This window comes from Aulonocara sp. 'chitande type north' Nkhata Bay, linkage group LG18 (genome assembly GCF_057382095.1).
Source record: "Aulonocara sp. 'chitande type north' Nkhata Bay isolate Kocher_YH1m ecotype deep benthic linkage group LG18, A_spYH_male_GT1.1, whole genome shotgun sequence".
Lineage (NCBI taxonomy): Eukaryota > Metazoa > Chordata > Actinopteri > Cichliformes > Cichlidae > Aulonocara > Aulonocara sp. 'chitande type north' Nkhata Bay.
The window spans coordinates 576561-593291 of NC_141361.1; the positions used below are offsets into that span (position 1 = coordinate 576561).

Sequence of the window (16731 nt, forward strand, 5' to 3'; positions counted from 1 at the left end):
GTTAAAAGCCAAACAATAACATTTTTAAGTTATCTTAGAGACCACTGAACCCCCCGGTCAGCTATCGAGCTGGCCGTGCTATGAATTCTGGGATATGGTAGGCCACGAAGGACACACCCGACCCATCCTTCAAATTCGGGGAAAAGGAGGACGCATTTGTCGGCTGCATTCGGAGGAGTCGACGAATTGGGACAGCCTTCGTCGCCTGGCTGTGACGTAATCGGCCTTCAAATGCAGCCTCCGGAGGATGCAGCCGACGTTTTGTTTTCAAAATTATTAAACTTTATTAAGAAACAGTATACAGAACATGTATACAATAGTGATGGTAAATTTGATTCTTTTTACTGAATCGAGTTTTAATGAGTCACTCACCAAAGTGAATCGGGTTTTTTGAGTCATTTGATTCACTGAGTCAGTCGACCAGAGAGTGCAAAAAATGTACATTTTCACTCAAACTTAATTTGTTTCTCTTTTCATGTAAATCCTACTGCTAAGACGAGTGATTCTAAAAGAAAACAACTATTTTATAGAGAAAAAAAAGAGCAAAAACATTTCTAAAATTAAGCAATTTCCTATCAAAATTGCTTAATAAACATTTATTTTGTTTATTTTTATTTTAATAGTATTTTCCTTAAATGTGTTAAATATATATTTTCTCATCTAAATGTCCACTGAGCTGTGAGCCAGGGGGCGGTAATGCGCCTTAACATTGGTTGCCAACCAAGAAGAAGAAGCTGTGAGCCAGGAGGGAGGGGGTGAGTAGCTCAAATGTGCTGTTAGCATGTTAGCAGAGCGATGTTACTGTGAACCGAGGAGCTATTGTCTTGATGTGAGCTTCTACTCAGGGTTTTTTCTTCCAGTTCAGAGCAGAAATCTTTTTGTTAAGATACTGGATGTTGTTTTTCTCCACAATTTTAATTATAAGCTAGATACATTGCTGCTAACAGCAACAGGGATGAGTCAGTGAGTCAGTTGGGCTTGTGAATCATGATTCATGAGTCAGTAAAGTGATTCTCGAGTATTGAACGATTCGTTCATGATTCGCGCATCACTAGTACACAACCAGAACAAAATGAACATATGCTGAAGGATATAAAAAAAACAACAACAGCAATAGAATAATATTAAACACAAAGTGAACCCGTCTTCCTTCATTAAATAGGTTCTTTTAGATGTTAAGGAGGAATTGACTTAACCAGGCTGGCGGAGAATGAAGACAACCGGACACCTGCTGCAGATGGGGAATCAGTGAACTTTTATTGAGACAGAGACAACCTCTCAAAAACAGCTCACATCAAGAGATTCCAAATATTTGCTGTGAGGATGGGTATATATTCTCTAAAACTTACAGGAGGGGGTTGTGAGGAAAGTGCTGCATTAGCAGAAAAACAACTCCATAAAAGGAAATCGGCCTTGGGTGTTCTAGTCTCTTCGCTTGCAGATATCTTTCACCTGCAGGATGAGGCGATCGCTTCTTATCGCTCTCAAGGCCAAAGTCGTGAGCACATTTTTATTACACAGTTGCACAGTAACTTTAAAGCTGAACAATATTTAAAGCTGAATAATGTTTGATCAGATTATATTTTCTTCAAATCCCCCTTTTGACCCATCTTAAATGGGTCAACACACAAAAATAAGTAACAATCAAAGGAACACAGAGACGTGTCGAAGCCTGGCTCGAAAAACTCCTCGGGTCTTTTCATTTGTCTTTATCTGTCATTGCAGATGAGGAGAAAAGAGTCCAGGCACCACCCTGCCCAGGGGTCGGCTGCAAGCAGTCTCGGTTCCCGATGAAAGCAGTAACAGCTGTCCTGCACACAAGGGTACAACGAGTTAGTGCAACCAGGGTAGTGACACAAAATTAACAGTTCCTGTAACTCAGCAACCAAAAAGCATAAGTAATGATAAAAATGTGGAGAGTACAGAGTATACTATAATAATGAGAGATATAAACGTGAAAATGTGAAAGAATAAATCAACCGTAAAATAAACTCAGAACGGTAACTGCTAAGGACATTCAAAAGTGAATATGGTAAAACTGGAGAGGAAGTGGTGGGCAAGACCCTAGGGGCTACATTTGTCAGATTGGGACTGTCAGAAGGGGGCGAAGCTTTTGAACTTGAAGGTGTCAGAAGTGTCGGGGGCCCTTCACAGATCAGGATTATGCCAATGGGAATGAGACCCAGGGCCAGGAAGCAAACAAAGACGCAACATCTTTGCCTGCCTGTCATTTCAGGGGGAAAGGGCCAAGACATGTTTACTTAGCTTGGATGTCGTCTAATAGAGGATGATGGGGCACAGAAAGGTGGTCCAGTTCCCCCCACCTCGCCAAGGGCGTGTTCTAGGAGTTAAAGAGCAACAACCTGCAATCTGTACCAAAAAATCTTCATAGTCCCACCGGAAAATCATAAGAGTAATAAACGATTCAGCTCAACAGACAAGTATCATGTTCAGGTTTCTCCAATCATTAAATCACTATTATTGCCACAATTTGCTTTATTCACCCTTTGGGCAATGTTATTCCAAGAGAGAGAGAGAGAGAGAGAGAGAGAGAGAGAGAGAGAGAGAGAGAGAGCGAGAGAGAGAGAGAGAGAGAGAGAGAGAGAGAGAGAGAGCGAGAGAGAGAGAGAGAGAGAGCCCCTAATGGCCAGTTAGTGGGCTCTAGGTCAAACTGTCCCCAAATTTGTTATTTGTTATTATTACTTGTTTTCATGTCACTTGTCTGTTTTCTACTGCACCCCTCTCACCAAAGCAAAGCAAACATTAGCAGCACATTGACCGTAGTCAGGCATCCTCATTCCATAGGTGCTATAAAACATTTCCTGTAAAAGAATCACAGTTTTCAAGACAGGGTGTGTCTCCCCCAACACTCTCACCAGAATACAGTGTAATAGCATCCCCAACTCCTAACCCATAAACACCGTTTCTTCACACATCCGCCCAGAAATCCTGTAATAGAAAAACATTAAAACTGTAACCCTGTAGGGAAGAAAATGTAAATGGTAACGCTGCGCAGTTACCTCTGTAAGCAACACAAAACACAAAAATGGCATTTACAGGTTCACTCATCCTCGAATATTTTGTCATCCTTCTACTCCTGTAAAAGAAACCCACATAACTTCATCCACCCTTTTATCCTATCTAGGTGGAGGTGGTTAACCTTGAGTCATGGTCAAGTCTTGTCATCTTTTACCAGTCAGTCCGTTTGTTTTTATTCCCAGTCTTTCATCCATTCATCCGTTCTTTGCTGATAGTGAAACCTGTCGTCGCATCTAGTTTCCACACTCAGCAAAATGACGTCATCTCAAAAAGAAACAAGAACTTGAGTTTGGATTACCTCGCTGAATCCTTCTTTAAACAGGGACTCTCGTTTCTAATTGTCCCCACAAGTGTTTCCTCCAGAACCCATTTCAATGCGGAGAAACTCACTTACAACAATTTTCTCGCCGACGTGTAATGCTTGTAATTTCCGATGTGCAGATCTGCTTAAAGAAAAGATTCACAAACAAAAATCAGTAAATATAAAACAAAATAAAATGAAAAATAACAAAAACAAAATGCAGACGCCCGGGTCTTAGGACTTGTCACTGAATATTCTTCCCATCAATAAAAATACCAACCTAAACCTACACAGAGTCAAATCAACACCACCTCAACCTTTTCATATTCATAAACCTATATGTTTTGCGTTCGTGCAACAAAATTGAACCATTAAGTAAGTTGAGCTCTTGAAATGTTTTAATTCTCTTAATTCTGCCAGTTTATTTCAACACTTATTCAATGACTTTTATTCAACTGCTACTTGGTCACTCGACTTTTACCTGTTCAAATTGCCTAGGGTTCAACAAAGTCTAGATCCCCGTTTTCATGAAACTTGAACGGTGTACGATGATTTACTTACAGTAATTTAGAATCATCACTCAACCTAGCTCTACTACTGGCACTGCGTGACTTTTCTCACACTGGAAACCAGAATTTAGCACAGAACTTTAATGCCTCAGGCAATCGCGTTCAAGGGCTGCCCCCCCTTCTCTTCTTCTTTGTCCGTGTGTTCCTCCTTTATTAAATCTCCATCACAATGACGTGGCGCTCTGAAATAAAACTCACACTGTTAATTCCTCGTTTTCACTCTGCACCACTGCTCAGAGTGTTTTCTTTTCTTTTTAGTGTAGAGTAAACAATTAAGTCGAGGCCTTAAGCCCCAGATATCTCGCACGGGCATCATTTTCATAACCAAACCGCTCCGGACTCTGCTCCCCAGACCACACAAATGCCCTCTGGGCTTATTATTATAGCAAATTCTGTATTTGACTTTGTTGTGTGCAGCATTGAGCCTTTGTCAGTAAAGCATTCTTCATTGCAGCAGCTGGAGCATTGTGTGTCACTTCTTAGTAAATTAAATCAACATTTTGATTTTAGTGCATGGGTATGTATCAGTTTTTACTCCCTCAACAAGTGCATAAGTGTTCATGTGTGTGTTTCCCTTCATTCTAAGTAGGCGCATGCAGAAGTGTGTGTTCGTGTGTTGGTATATGTTTGTGTTCATCACCTTCCTGTTCTGTAGTTTAGGTAAACCAGCGGCCTGACGCATGGCCTAGGGTCCTCCCCTCCTCTTTGGGTCTGTTTATGTTGTCCTTACTTTGCTCCACGGCCTTCTGCAGCTCTGCTGTTCGGCTCTTCTCAGAGGTCAGCATCCTTCTGCTCACCGTCCCTTTTCCTCCGGGCTTAATGCGCGTCTCGTCACAGCTCTGTCAGCTGACGCAGCCTGGGAATTTCCCCCGTGTAGTGAAACGGGCTTTAGGTTTAGTGCTCTCCGTCTCTGCTGCATGAGATCACTCTTTTGCAGCACTGTTGACATCCTCAAGTTGTTTTTGTGAGTCCAGCTGCTGTGGCCTTCAGGGGTCAAAGGGTCAAAGATGGTCGCGGAGAGGGCAACGATGGTAGAGGGGAGGGTAGGAGTCCAGGTCAGCTTCGGCTCTCAAAAACAAAAACAAAACAAGACAGGCGAACAGGAAAATGATGTTGTGTTGGCTGTGCTGTGTTGGCTGTGTTATCCCGAGAGGGGAGAAACAACGAGATCTCGTCTCCCCCCTTTTTTGTTTTTGTTTTTTTTTTTTTTTTTTTTTTTCACCATATAATCAACTCATAACCCCTCAAGTTGACAGGACAACACAGGTACGTGTTAAAATTCTTAAGATCCTGTTTAGAAACCTAAAAAGGAATTTCCTATCATTCAGTAGTCATTTGTCTTAAACAATCAACAAAAACATGTCCCAAGTCGACCCTTTTAACCACTAAATTTGTCGTGTCCTCACTTAATCCTCAGACCAGTGTCTTTGTCTTTTGACGTTACGTTGTTGTCCTGCAACCCAAAGCGTTTAATTGTCAGTAATGTATAAACTATATCATTTAAAAACAGGTGTATGTTAAGTGTCGCTACTTTAACCTTGCATGTACGTGCACATGTATGTAAGCTGTTTCTTCATTGCATGTATGGGTGCGTCTGTATATGGGTTACTTTAACTTTTTCTCAAACGAGGCATGTCTCTAACACGCACATGTGTCTGTTCCTCACCCTTCTCATATCTTTCTCTGGTTGTGTGTGGTTTTATTTGTTTCAGTGATTTACCAGGAACATCTTTTCCTTTTCTCCATGTCTTCCGCCAGAGGTTAACACTGGTGAGATTCAGGGACACAGCACCCAGAGCAGTTCAGCGAGAAAAACCCGCCTCAAACTACATTCTCTCTTTTTTGTTTTACCGGGAGGGGTGAGGACAACTCTGGTGTCCAGCCGTGAATTTTAGCCAAAGCTTGGCCTGTCTTCTGCTGCCGTACTCAGGCTTCCAGGTTAAGAAAAAACACCTGTATGAAGACACTAAACATACATTTAGTATTTGTATAAACATAACTGCCTAAATCATTGAACTCTTGAGGAGGGTGTATTTCAGAATCAGAATCAAAATCAAAAACTTTATTGTCATTGTCATGAGACCGACGACATTAAGAATGGTCCCCGATCATTGCATCATCCCTAGTAATATCAAATATAAAAAAACAATAAAATTCAATCAATAAAATAGATAGAATACTTAAAATACTAAGTATTCTCACCGTCATGCTTCAGACCGTGCATAGATTAACACAAGAGTGGCATGGTGGACATTTTTGTAGTATTCAGATGTGTTATTGCAGTTGGATAACAGCTGTGTTTGAGTCTATTAGTCCTTGCTCTGATTGCCCTGTACCGTCTGCCTTAGGGCAACAGTTCGAACAGGGAGTGGCCAGGATGTGAGGTGTCTTTTATGATGTTTTGGGCCTTTTTAAAACAGCGGGCGTTGTTTGACTCTTTACTAACTTTAAAACCCCACCATAACAATTTCTCACTGACAAACTTCTATGCATCCATTTAAACATGCGAAGCCAGCACAAAATCACACACATACCCCTACAGCAAAGCTTTAACATAACCACAATGCAACTCCTCCCTTAAACGGGAGAAATCACCCTGAATCAACCAACTCTATATAAAACGTCAAACAAAGATAAACCACAAACATTTCTACACTTCTGTGTCTTCCACGCAGCACAATAGGCAGAAAAACACCGATTACTCACAGTCTACAACAAAAGAAAAACCTGCCCTTTTCACAACTCTCACAGCTAAAGTCAAAACTCTTACCCAGTGCCTCTGAAATAATAAAAAAATCACCAAATACTCGATTACTCTTTCCACTCGCTCCCTCTCACTCCCTTCTTCCTCATACAGCATACACGCTCGCTCCCGCGGACCCGCTCGGCCCCGCGGGCTCACTCGGCCCCCACCTTTTTCCTCTCACAGAGACAGAGAGAGAGAGACCCTTTTCCTTTTTTTTTTTTTTACTTCGGTCTATCTGCACAGAGTTTACCTCATCTCTTTCCTTCTATGGGCATGCACACTTCCTGTCTCACACACACAGCCCCTCTCTCAGAGAGAGCAGAAAAGAGTTTTTCCTTTTTTCAACACTCAGGAGAAATTCAACAGACAGTTTATACCACTATTTTACACTTTATTTACACACACCGGTAATTTATGTTCTATTTACACACGGGCCCGCATAGACATATGCCAGAAGAGGTTACCCCTAACTTTTTGACTAATTTAAAAGCACCTATAGCCCAGGCCTAGCCTTGCTGATCAATACATACCTCGGGAACGCCCTCCCGATAGCGCTCGAATTCCTAAGAAAACACCATATGCCAGAACAACTTTATCTCACTTCTCTATTTCTCTGCTGGTGTTGCTAAATTTTTGACTAATTTAAAAGCATCTTTCAGCTGTTTTCCTCAATGACTCTTTCTGCTTTTTTGCTTCTTTAGGCTGGTGTGTGGAGTTGATGACTGTCTCAACACATGTTAATTGTTCTCCCAATGTGCTAAGAATAACACCGGGACCCCAACCATCATCATTAGTTTCTCGATCTAATTCTCCATCCATTTTACTGTCAATGGAGGAGTGTTCTTTTATTGCTTTTAAAGGAGAATTTGGGCCAGCTGGGTTTCTGCCTCTGTTAGGCACTAATCAGCTGGGGCGCTGCTTTAAAGGTGAGTCAGCACTGAAATATCCCTTCAGGTGTTACCAAGCTTCTACCAAACCGGAGTCTGGCGGGTAACCTTGCCTAGAGCTTCCTGATAGGGGTGCTAGTTGGTTGTCACCTTGTTCACACGTCTCATTCACACTTCATACATTACCTGCAGTCACTCATTACCCTCCTTATGTATGTAATAAATGTGTAAAAAAATTCTATGTGTGGTGTATTATTTTAACCAAAAGAGGAACCTAGTTCCTTTAATTGTGTAATCTGTGAACAACGGAGAACCAAACTGTCCTGCCCAGTGTTCCACAGCAAGCATTCAGCGTGTATTTATGTGTGTCCAATATCAAACAGAACATCAAAACATTTAAAACACTAAAATCATCGGGGTTTTAAGAAGAGATCCGTTTTCTCCTATTGATCAAAGGGACCCCTCCTATGGACTCCAACCAGTACTTCTCTTTTTTAAGTTTTAGAGGATCTTTTCTAATAAAGTCCTCTGGGCCTTCCTAACCCTTCTGTAGTTTAGAGAATATTACTAAAAAATATTCTCAAGGCCTTTAACCTTTTAATTTGTTTAGAAAGGCGTTACTAATAAACCCTTTCAAGGTCCCAGACCTGCTGAGGTATGTATCCGACACCGGAGAGCAAACCCGTCGGCTGCAACCGTGGTCAGACCTCAGTTCACTCTTATCTTTATTCACTTATTCACTTATTTCTTATTCACTTATCTCTTATTCACTTGTCTGATTCTCAACAAGCCTTAAGTAAGCCAGACAATTTTGGTTATGAATTACTAGGAGTTTGGACACTAAGTATTTTTATAATGTTCAATATAGCAGAAATAAAAGGTCTGCTTACCTTGTTTTTTGTGTGTACACAGCTTTTGTCCAAACTCCGTTCACTCAGACCACGGCCGATGTCCTCCCTCCCGTTCCAGTTTGACCTGGAGCGGATCCTGTTCGTGACGCCAATTGAAGGATATAAAAAAAACAACAACAGCAATAGAATAATATTAAACACAAAGTGAACCCGTCTTCCTTCATTAAATAGGTTCTTTTAGATGTTAAGGAGGAATTGACTTAACCAGGCTGGCGGAGAATGAAGACAACCGGACACCTGCTGCAGATGGGGAATCAGTGAACTTTTATTGAGACAGAGACAACCTCTCAAAAACAGCTCACATCAAGAGATTCCAAATATTTGCTGTGAGGATGGGTATATATTCTCTAAAACTTACAGGAGGGGGTTGTGAGGAAAGTGCTGCATTAGCAGAAAAACAACTCCATAAAAGGAAATCGGCCTTGGGTGTTCTAGTCTCTTCGCTTGCAGATATCTTTCACCTGCAGGATGAGGCGATCGCTTCTTATCGCTCTCAAGGCCAAAGTCGTGAGCACATTTTTATTACACAGTTGCACAGTAACTTTAAAGCTGAACAATATTTAAAGCTGAATAATGTTTGATCAGATTATATTTTCTTCAATGCCAGCGGGTGTAATACAAAGATTTACAAACATTCAAATAATTTGTAATTACTACAAACAGTAATAGTTTTCACAGCCTTTTCGTTAATTGATCCACGAATCAATTTTATGTAACATAAAACATTGTAGTAATGTTTAAAATTAGGTTTTTTGTTACTGTATTTGCATTTGTGAAAATAAAATTTAGCTAAGATAACTAACAAGTTTATTATAAAGTAAACATCTTCTTTTTTTTGCCTTTGAAAGAAACAAAATACAACATTTTCCCGTTTCACAGTAAAGTCTTTGTAGAGATGTCCAGCAATGAATCTACTGAAGTCTTTCCAAAATGTTCCAGCGCATGAACAGATCCAGAAGAGGTGCTGCAGTCTCAGGATGGCTTCCACAAAATCCACAGCTCACATTTATGTCCCTTTTGAACTTCGTCATGTAATGATTAGCAGGATAAATCAGTGTTTTAAATGAGACTTCCTTCACTTTATTCGTTACCAGATACTTGTTAGGTTTTGGGACACAGCTACAGTCTCGCAGCTGTAATGTAGGCCTTAGAAACAAACCGCAGCACTGAGCATGCTCAGAAACAGACTCATTCACAGCAGTCAGATCTTTGTTTTCCCGCTCTGCCACAGATTCAGCTGCTTCACCTCTCAGAGTTTTATCATCATCATCATCGTCCGAGCACGGCTCTGATTGGGGCAGCGCTCGCAGAACAAGAAGAGTCACCTGATGTGCTCGGACGCAGAGAGCCGGGGTTAACAGAGAGAGCTGATAATCAGTGTACTGACAGCCCTCCTCTCTGGAGTTTCATCGATCAGCTGACGTCCTGCATGGCACACCTGTCAGGTGTAAGATGAAGCTGCTGTTTTGTTTCACTCAAAATGACAAACAGGCAGGGGAGAGGATAAAGGGAGACACCTGGGACCCCCACAGGTGTCAGGTGGTTTTACTCGTCAGTGCAGAGGAAGCGATTGGTGACTGGAAGCAGGCTGCTTCTGTCACCTGTTCCATTTAGGCCACGCCTCCTGTAGCAGCAAGCAGAGTTTAAAGCCGCCTCACTCTGGATTTGATTCTGTGAGCAGAGTAAGCCTTCAGAGAAGCAGATCTGTGGGTGGGCCAGTTTCTCTGACTCACCGTGTCCTGTTATAAATGTGCTGAGCTGTGTGTGTGTGAGGATTACTGCTGCAGGTATTTAAACCCACAGCCAGCGTGTGTGTGAGCAGACGACATGCAGCAGATCTACAGACACAGCAACGAACACATCGAGGTTTATACCACCGTCTTCTCCCCCCAGGGTGAGTGCAGCACACCTTCACCTCTCAGCAGACACACCTTAACACCTCGAGTCGCGCTTTGTGTCAATGCCGAGTTCAGGTGCTGATGGGCGGTGCCCTTCTCATGAATCTGACCTAAACCATCAGAAAGCTTCTCTAACTGCAGCGACGCCTGACGACGACAGAGATTGGTGTGTTTGCTGCTGAAGCCAGCTGTTCTTCGTGGTGGTGCTGCTTTCATGGAGCTCCAGATGTTACAGTGGGTGGTGGTGTTCAGCAGCTGGAGTGTGATGATCACGCTGTCGCTCCTGAACCCGCAGACACGGATCAGCATTGATGCTGCTTTGAGCCGAGTGCTGTCCGGAGGACGCCACGATCTCCAAACAGACTCCAGCGTCTGAACTCTCCGCTGAGTCTTCATCAGAGCGTGACGATGATGCGGTCACGGGCTCTTCATCGCTGTTTTACGCCCACAGTCTCTCACTCGCAGCTGTGCCCTCTACATCGCCTCGCTGGGCGGCAGATGGTGAACAGCTTTATTACAGTTTTCGAGGGTTTTTTGCTGATTCATTGAAACACGCCGCTGACATCAAGTTTCTTAGTTCCAACATTAAAACTTTTCTGTCAAGTTCAGGCTATAAATGACCTGTTTGTAGGAAAAGACCTGAGAATCTGGTGATGCTCTTATGAAGAAAAACGGAGAAACTCTCAGCAAAGAGTGACTCGTCAGCTCAGCGACAGACGGCGACCTTTGGCCTCGATGATACGATATCAGACCACCGTAGTCTGCTTCAGGAAACCGAAGCTTCATCATCACTCCGTGTGGAGCGAGTTAACCCGAGCGGGTTTCACAGAGTGGTCGGTCTTTGGGTTCAAATACACCCGTTCACGTGAACCCTGCGTGATAAAGTTTACACTGCTGTGAAGTCCTGCCAGGTATCAGCCAATCAGAAGGTCTGAGGACAGCTGCGAGTGGATCAACAGGAAGTTGATCTTCGCAGTGAGGAAAAGTTAAAACGGCTCCTTCGTGAACCGTGAAGGTCTTAGATATCACCGCTCTACTTCCTGTAATGTGTCTCGGTTGTGTTTGATCCTTGAACATTCACTTCCTGCTCTAATTCAGCCTGATCCTGTTTCCCGGCATCTCCAAGCACCTGAAGGCCGCAGCGTTTCCTGGGATCAGACTCTGACCAGGATCAGACTCTGACCAGGATCAGACTCTGACCAGGATCCGTCTCGGACCGCTGAATGGAATAAAGCAGCTGGAAGTGATGCCATCTTTACACTTTTATACAAAGCTAATCTGGTGTAACAGCGACTTGCTGAGGACACTCGGTGACAACCATCTACCAGGTGACCGGTGAACGCCTTCAGCAGCATTTTAACCGCACGCTTCGATCAGGCTCGCTCCAGAGACCGTTCCCTCGAAGGTGAACCTGACACATCTTTAGTTATAAGACTGAACACGAGGAGAGGGTAAGATATCCATGGAAAGGTGAGGTGTGAAACAGATAACTGGCAACCTGGTGGATGTTAAAAACATGACATCGGACCTTCGCCGCTTTGGACAGAACAGCGAGGAAGAGAGGCAGCAGAAAATCAGCTGTTCCTTAAATCACACAGATTCCATCTTGCAGTGTGTCTCTGATCCTTTAATCTGTCTGCACAGATCTGATCGGCTCTTATCTAAATTCCTTGTCTTAACTTGAGCATCTCTGTATGCTGGAGCCAGCTCACAGTCTCTTCTTCCTCACAGGATGCAGAAGTTTCCTCGCTTCTTATGTTTGTTTGTAAGAATCAAATGCAAAAATTCAAATGTATGTTTTTCTTTTCTCAGGTGAACTGAAAACGCACCGAACCTTCTCGTACGTCAGCTGACACCATGAATCACTATCATTACCAACCAAAGCTTTTTGTGCCCAGAAGCACTGTGTACACAAATATATGACCCACAATGTCAGTAAAACAGGAACAAACACACACACAGGAGTTTTGTGGGACCTGTATTGATGAGCTGATTGGTTGATGTGACTTCCTGTGTTTGTCAGTCTGCAGGTCGAGGACAAGGACGAGATATGTGGGAGCAGAGAAGGTAAATTCATTCATCAAACCTTTATTCTGAAAATCTGAAACTAAGAAACACATCTTATTTTGAAAAGCATGTGAGCAGTTTACCTGTATCACTGAAAAGAGATAACAGCAGATCCTGGTCAAATTTACAAATGAAAGAAAAGATGACTCGACTAAAACACGAGAACGAGCTGTGAGGTGTTGGATTTCACTGATGTTGGAACAGGAAATATTCATGAAACGATCACGTTAACAAATGTTTGGTGTCTCTGCAGTACAGTGGTCTCGTTTGTTGAGGCACGTCGGGCTCCTCAGTAAGGTTTCTCAGTATTTCTTCCTGTTTCGTGTTCATGAGACGATGAACATTTGTTAGCCTCCCGACTTCTCGGCCTTCTCACCCCCACCAGACAACAGCTGCCAGGTTACTGATCAAAGCCGATAAAAACACTCCAGTGTCGAGGCAAGGCAAGGCAAGGCAAGGCAAGGCAAATTTATTTGTATAGCACAATTCAACAACAAGGTGATTCAAAGTGCTTTACAGAGACATTAGAAACAAAAACAAATAAAAAGCATGATTTAAAATTGATTAAAACAAACAAACAAATTAACTAAACACACACATTTCACACCTGTTCGCGCGATCTGAACCCTTATCGTAAGGGGAGCTACCAGTCCTTCTGTGGACGAGCTACTTTCTATTTTAAATTCCCTGAATTTAAAATACTCTCTAGACCCAGTCTAGACCCAGTCTAGACCCAGTTGGGGAGCTACCCAGAGCTCTAATCCCACACCTGTTCGCGCGATCTGAACCCTTATCGAAAGGGGAGCTACCAGTCCTTCTGTGGACGAGCTACTTTCTATTTTAAATTCCCTGAATTTAAAATACTCTCTAGACCCAGTCTAGACCCAGTTGGGGAGCTACCCAGAGCTCTAATCCCACACCTGTTCGCGCGATCTGAACCCTTATCGTAAGGGGAGCTACCAGTCCTTCTGTGGACGAGCTACTTTCTATTTTAAATTCCCTGAATTTAAAATACTCTCTAGACCCAGTCTAGACCCAGCTGGGGAGCTACCCAGAGCTCTAAACCCACTTAACAAACAAACAAACAAACAAAACAGTATATAAAATCAAAACAGATAAAATCAGAAATAGATAAGATCAGTAGTTAGTGTAAGTTTTGAAATTTAAGCTTAAAAGTGTGGATTTGGTGCTTTATTCAAATGCAGCTGAGAACAGGTGAGTCTTCAACCTGGATTTAAATAAACTGAGTGTTTCAGCTGATCTGAGGCTTTCTGGGAGTTTGTTCCAGATATAAGGAGCATAAAAGCTGAATGCAGCTTCTCCGTGTCTGGTTCTGACTCTGGGAACTGATAAAAGACCGGATCCAGATGACCTGAGGGATCTGGAAGGTTCATACTGGGTCAGGAGGTCACTGATGTATTTTGGTCCTAAACCATTCAGAGCTTTATAGGCCAGCATCAGAACTTTAAAGTCTATCCTCTGACGGACAGGCAGCCAGTGTAAAGACCTCAGAGCTGGACTGATGTGGTCCACTTTTTTGGTCTTAGTGAGGACTCGAGCAGCAGAGTTCTGAATGAGCTGTAGTTGTCTGACTGATTTTTTAGGTAGACCTGTAAAGATGCTGTTACAGTAATCAAGCCTACTAAAGATGAATGCATGAACTAGTTTTTCCAGGTCCTGTTGAGACATCAGATCTTTAATCCTTGAAATATTCTTGAGGTGATAGTAAGCTGATTTTGTTATTGTCTTAATGTGTTTTTCTAAGTTTAGGTCTGCATCCATCACTACACCCAAATTTCTCGCCTGGTTTGTGGTTTTTAGATGTATAGATTGAAGTTCTCTGGTGACCTGTAATCGTTTTTCTTTGGCGCCAAAGACTATTACTTCAGTTTTGTTTTTGTTTAGTTGGAGAAAATTGTGGCACAACCAGTCATTGATTTCCTCAATGCATTTACCAAGAGCCTGTACAGGGCCTCGGTCTCCTGGTGACATTGTGATATATATTTGTGTGTCATCTGCATAGCTGTGGTAGTTTATTTTGTTGTTCTTTATAATCTGTGCCAGTGGGAGCATGTAAATGTTAAACAGAGGGGGTCCCAAGATGGAACCTTGGGGAACTCCACATGTGATACTTGTCTGCTCAGATGTGAAGTTACCTATTGATACAAAGTATTTCCTGTTTTCTAAGTATGTTTTGAACCAGTTTAGTACAGTTCCTGAAAGAGAAGCCAAAACACATCACAGGTGAAAGAATCAATGAAAAGATGCAGAAGGTAAAATGGGCGGAGCCACCTCAGTGCCCGAGTCCAGCTCAATAACCCGTTTGTCTTGATGTCAGGGTTCAGGCTCTGGCTCGGGACCAGAGAGGCTAATCAGTGTTACATCAGCACGACCTCCGACCTCTGTGTATTCACAGCCTGCTGAGCCGATTAAAGACGCACACACGCGTCCTCAGAGTGACATTCATTCATAAAAGCATCGATTTCGTTCTCTTAGACTGATTTTAAATGTGCTTTTGACAGTTTTAACTCAAAGAAAACCTTTAAAGTTCAAAGACCATTTGTTTTAAATAACCCGCACGTTGGTTAAACGCACTAATATAACCATGACATCTGCACGATATTTTTAACATTTAAACTACTTTAAAACTGAATTTGTCAGTTTAAATTTATGAAAAGCAAGAATTAAACACATCTACAGCTCATCTTCTTTTATTGGGCATTTATACTTATTATCTGCAGGATTTATGGTGTTTTTGTGATATAAAACCACCTTTTGAAATACAAAATGCTGACATGTTAACACGTTTTTAATGTTCTAAAACATGAATAAATCAGAAATTAAATTACTGGGACTTTTGAAACCTCTAAACTATCTTTTGATCATTATATTATGGTTTGAAAAGCCGAATGCACCAACAGAATGATGACGTTTAAACTAACGGCTCCTATTTTCTGAATATTTCCATGAGTTTTTCATGAACTTTCGTTAGAGAGTAAAGTGCTGTTCAGGTTTGATCCTCTGGGGGGCGATATAGTCATAAGCACTTCTGACTGTAACTGGCAGATGGCGGTGGCGAGGATCCAGTACCGGGGCCGCTGGCCGAAGGAGCTGAACCTGAACCAGGGGGACCTGGTCCAGGTTCAGTTTAAGGAGGATGAGGCGTGGTGGTTCGGGCGGCTGAAGAACGGGGATGAGGGTTACTTCCCTGCCGCCTGTGTGGAGCTGCTGCAGGTAACGGCGCTCACCTGGCCGACTGGATTAGAAACTCCACCTCAACCAGTATGAGGTCCTTTACTTCTCTCACCCCAACCGGTCGCAGCAGATGGCCCCGCCCCTCCCTGAACCTGGTTCTGCTGGAGGTTTCTTCCTGTTAAAAGGGAGTTTTTCCTTCCCACTGTCGCCAAAGTGCTGCTCATAGGGGGTCATATGATTGTTGGGTTTTTCTCTGTATGAAGCGCCTTGAGGCGACTTTTGTTGTGATTTGGCGCTATATAAATAAAATTGAATTGACTCTGAAAAGCAGGTCCCTGAAAAGACCTTCCTCTGATTTAAGGCATGACTGAAGAGCAGCAACATGTTTTAAGCAAAAACTAAAGTGAGCGTTGTGACACGACGCGCAGCCTTAACGTGGCCAGCCTGTTTTCACCTGGTAATCCCTTTGGTACCTGGCAGCAGTAATGGAAACCACAGATTAGTTTTAAACAGGCTTCTGAGGGATTAAAGGCTCGTAGACGCTCCAGGTACACCTTTAAAAATACCTGTGCAGTTCCAACATTCATTTATCTATTGATGCAAAAAAACGTCATTTACTTCAGAGGAGAACAAAGAAGGTCTGAGTTCTTCCGGTTTCCTCTGTGCTGACAGGTGACCTGTCCAGGTGGACCTTACCTGTAGCTCTGTGACAGATGGGCTTGATAAGAGGAAGGCACACTTTTTAACCATTAAAAAAAAAAAACTTCTTAAACTGCCAATAATTCATTAAAGGCGTTACGATATACTAACTCACATTTGAGCTGAATTTAGGGCGCTGCAACCCATCTGCTCACCTGTGTCACATCTTCACCAGATTTAAAGGTGTTCAGGTGTTGAAATGACTTTAACCCTGAATAGCAAACATTGGTATTAAACTCTCGCTTCTGTTTGTAAGTTAAAACAAACTCAGCAGCTGATTGGCTCACAGCCAGCAGTGATGTAATCCTGTTTGTTTCACAGGGTGGAGCGTCTTCCATAGCCACGCCCACACTGCTGAGGAGAGGCTCAGTACCAGCAGTTGTATTGACCGCAGGCGCCCCCTGTGGCTGCACGAGGTA

The 16731-nt window shown here is 42.7% G+C and overlaps 1 protein-coding gene and 1 long non-coding RNA gene across 6 annotated transcripts in view; one reads left to right on the forward strand and one right to left on the reverse strand.

The window, feature by feature from the left end:
- Nucleotides 1-1232: 1232 nt before the first annotated feature.
- Nucleotides 1233-9214, reverse strand: LOC147307523 (uncharacterized). Its single transcript, XR_015126030.1, has 2 exons — nucleotides 8659-9214; nucleotides 1233-8529 (listed from the first exon to the last, which is right to left on the reverse strand). It is a non-coding gene; the product is annotated as an uncharacterized LOC147307523 (long non-coding RNA).
- Nucleotides 9215-10116: 902 nt separating this feature from the next.
- LOC147307524 (uncharacterized) overlaps nucleotides 10117-16731 on the forward strand; it is a 7689-nt gene continuing 1074 nt past the window's right edge. Inside the window, exons 1-5 of one of the 5 annotated variants that reach the window (XM_086271938.1) lie at nucleotides 10354-11756; nucleotides 12164-12282; nucleotides 12375-12418; nucleotides 15485-15652; nucleotides 16634-16728. In XM_086271938.1, the coding sequence (XP_086128064.1) occupies nucleotides 15485-15652; nucleotides 16634-16728 (263 nt within the window). In that variant the 5' untranslated portion in view covers nucleotides 10354-11756; nucleotides 12164-12282; nucleotides 12375-12418. The other 4 variants (XM_086271934.1, XM_086271936.1, XM_086271935.1 and 1 more) reach the window with 4 other exon arrangements.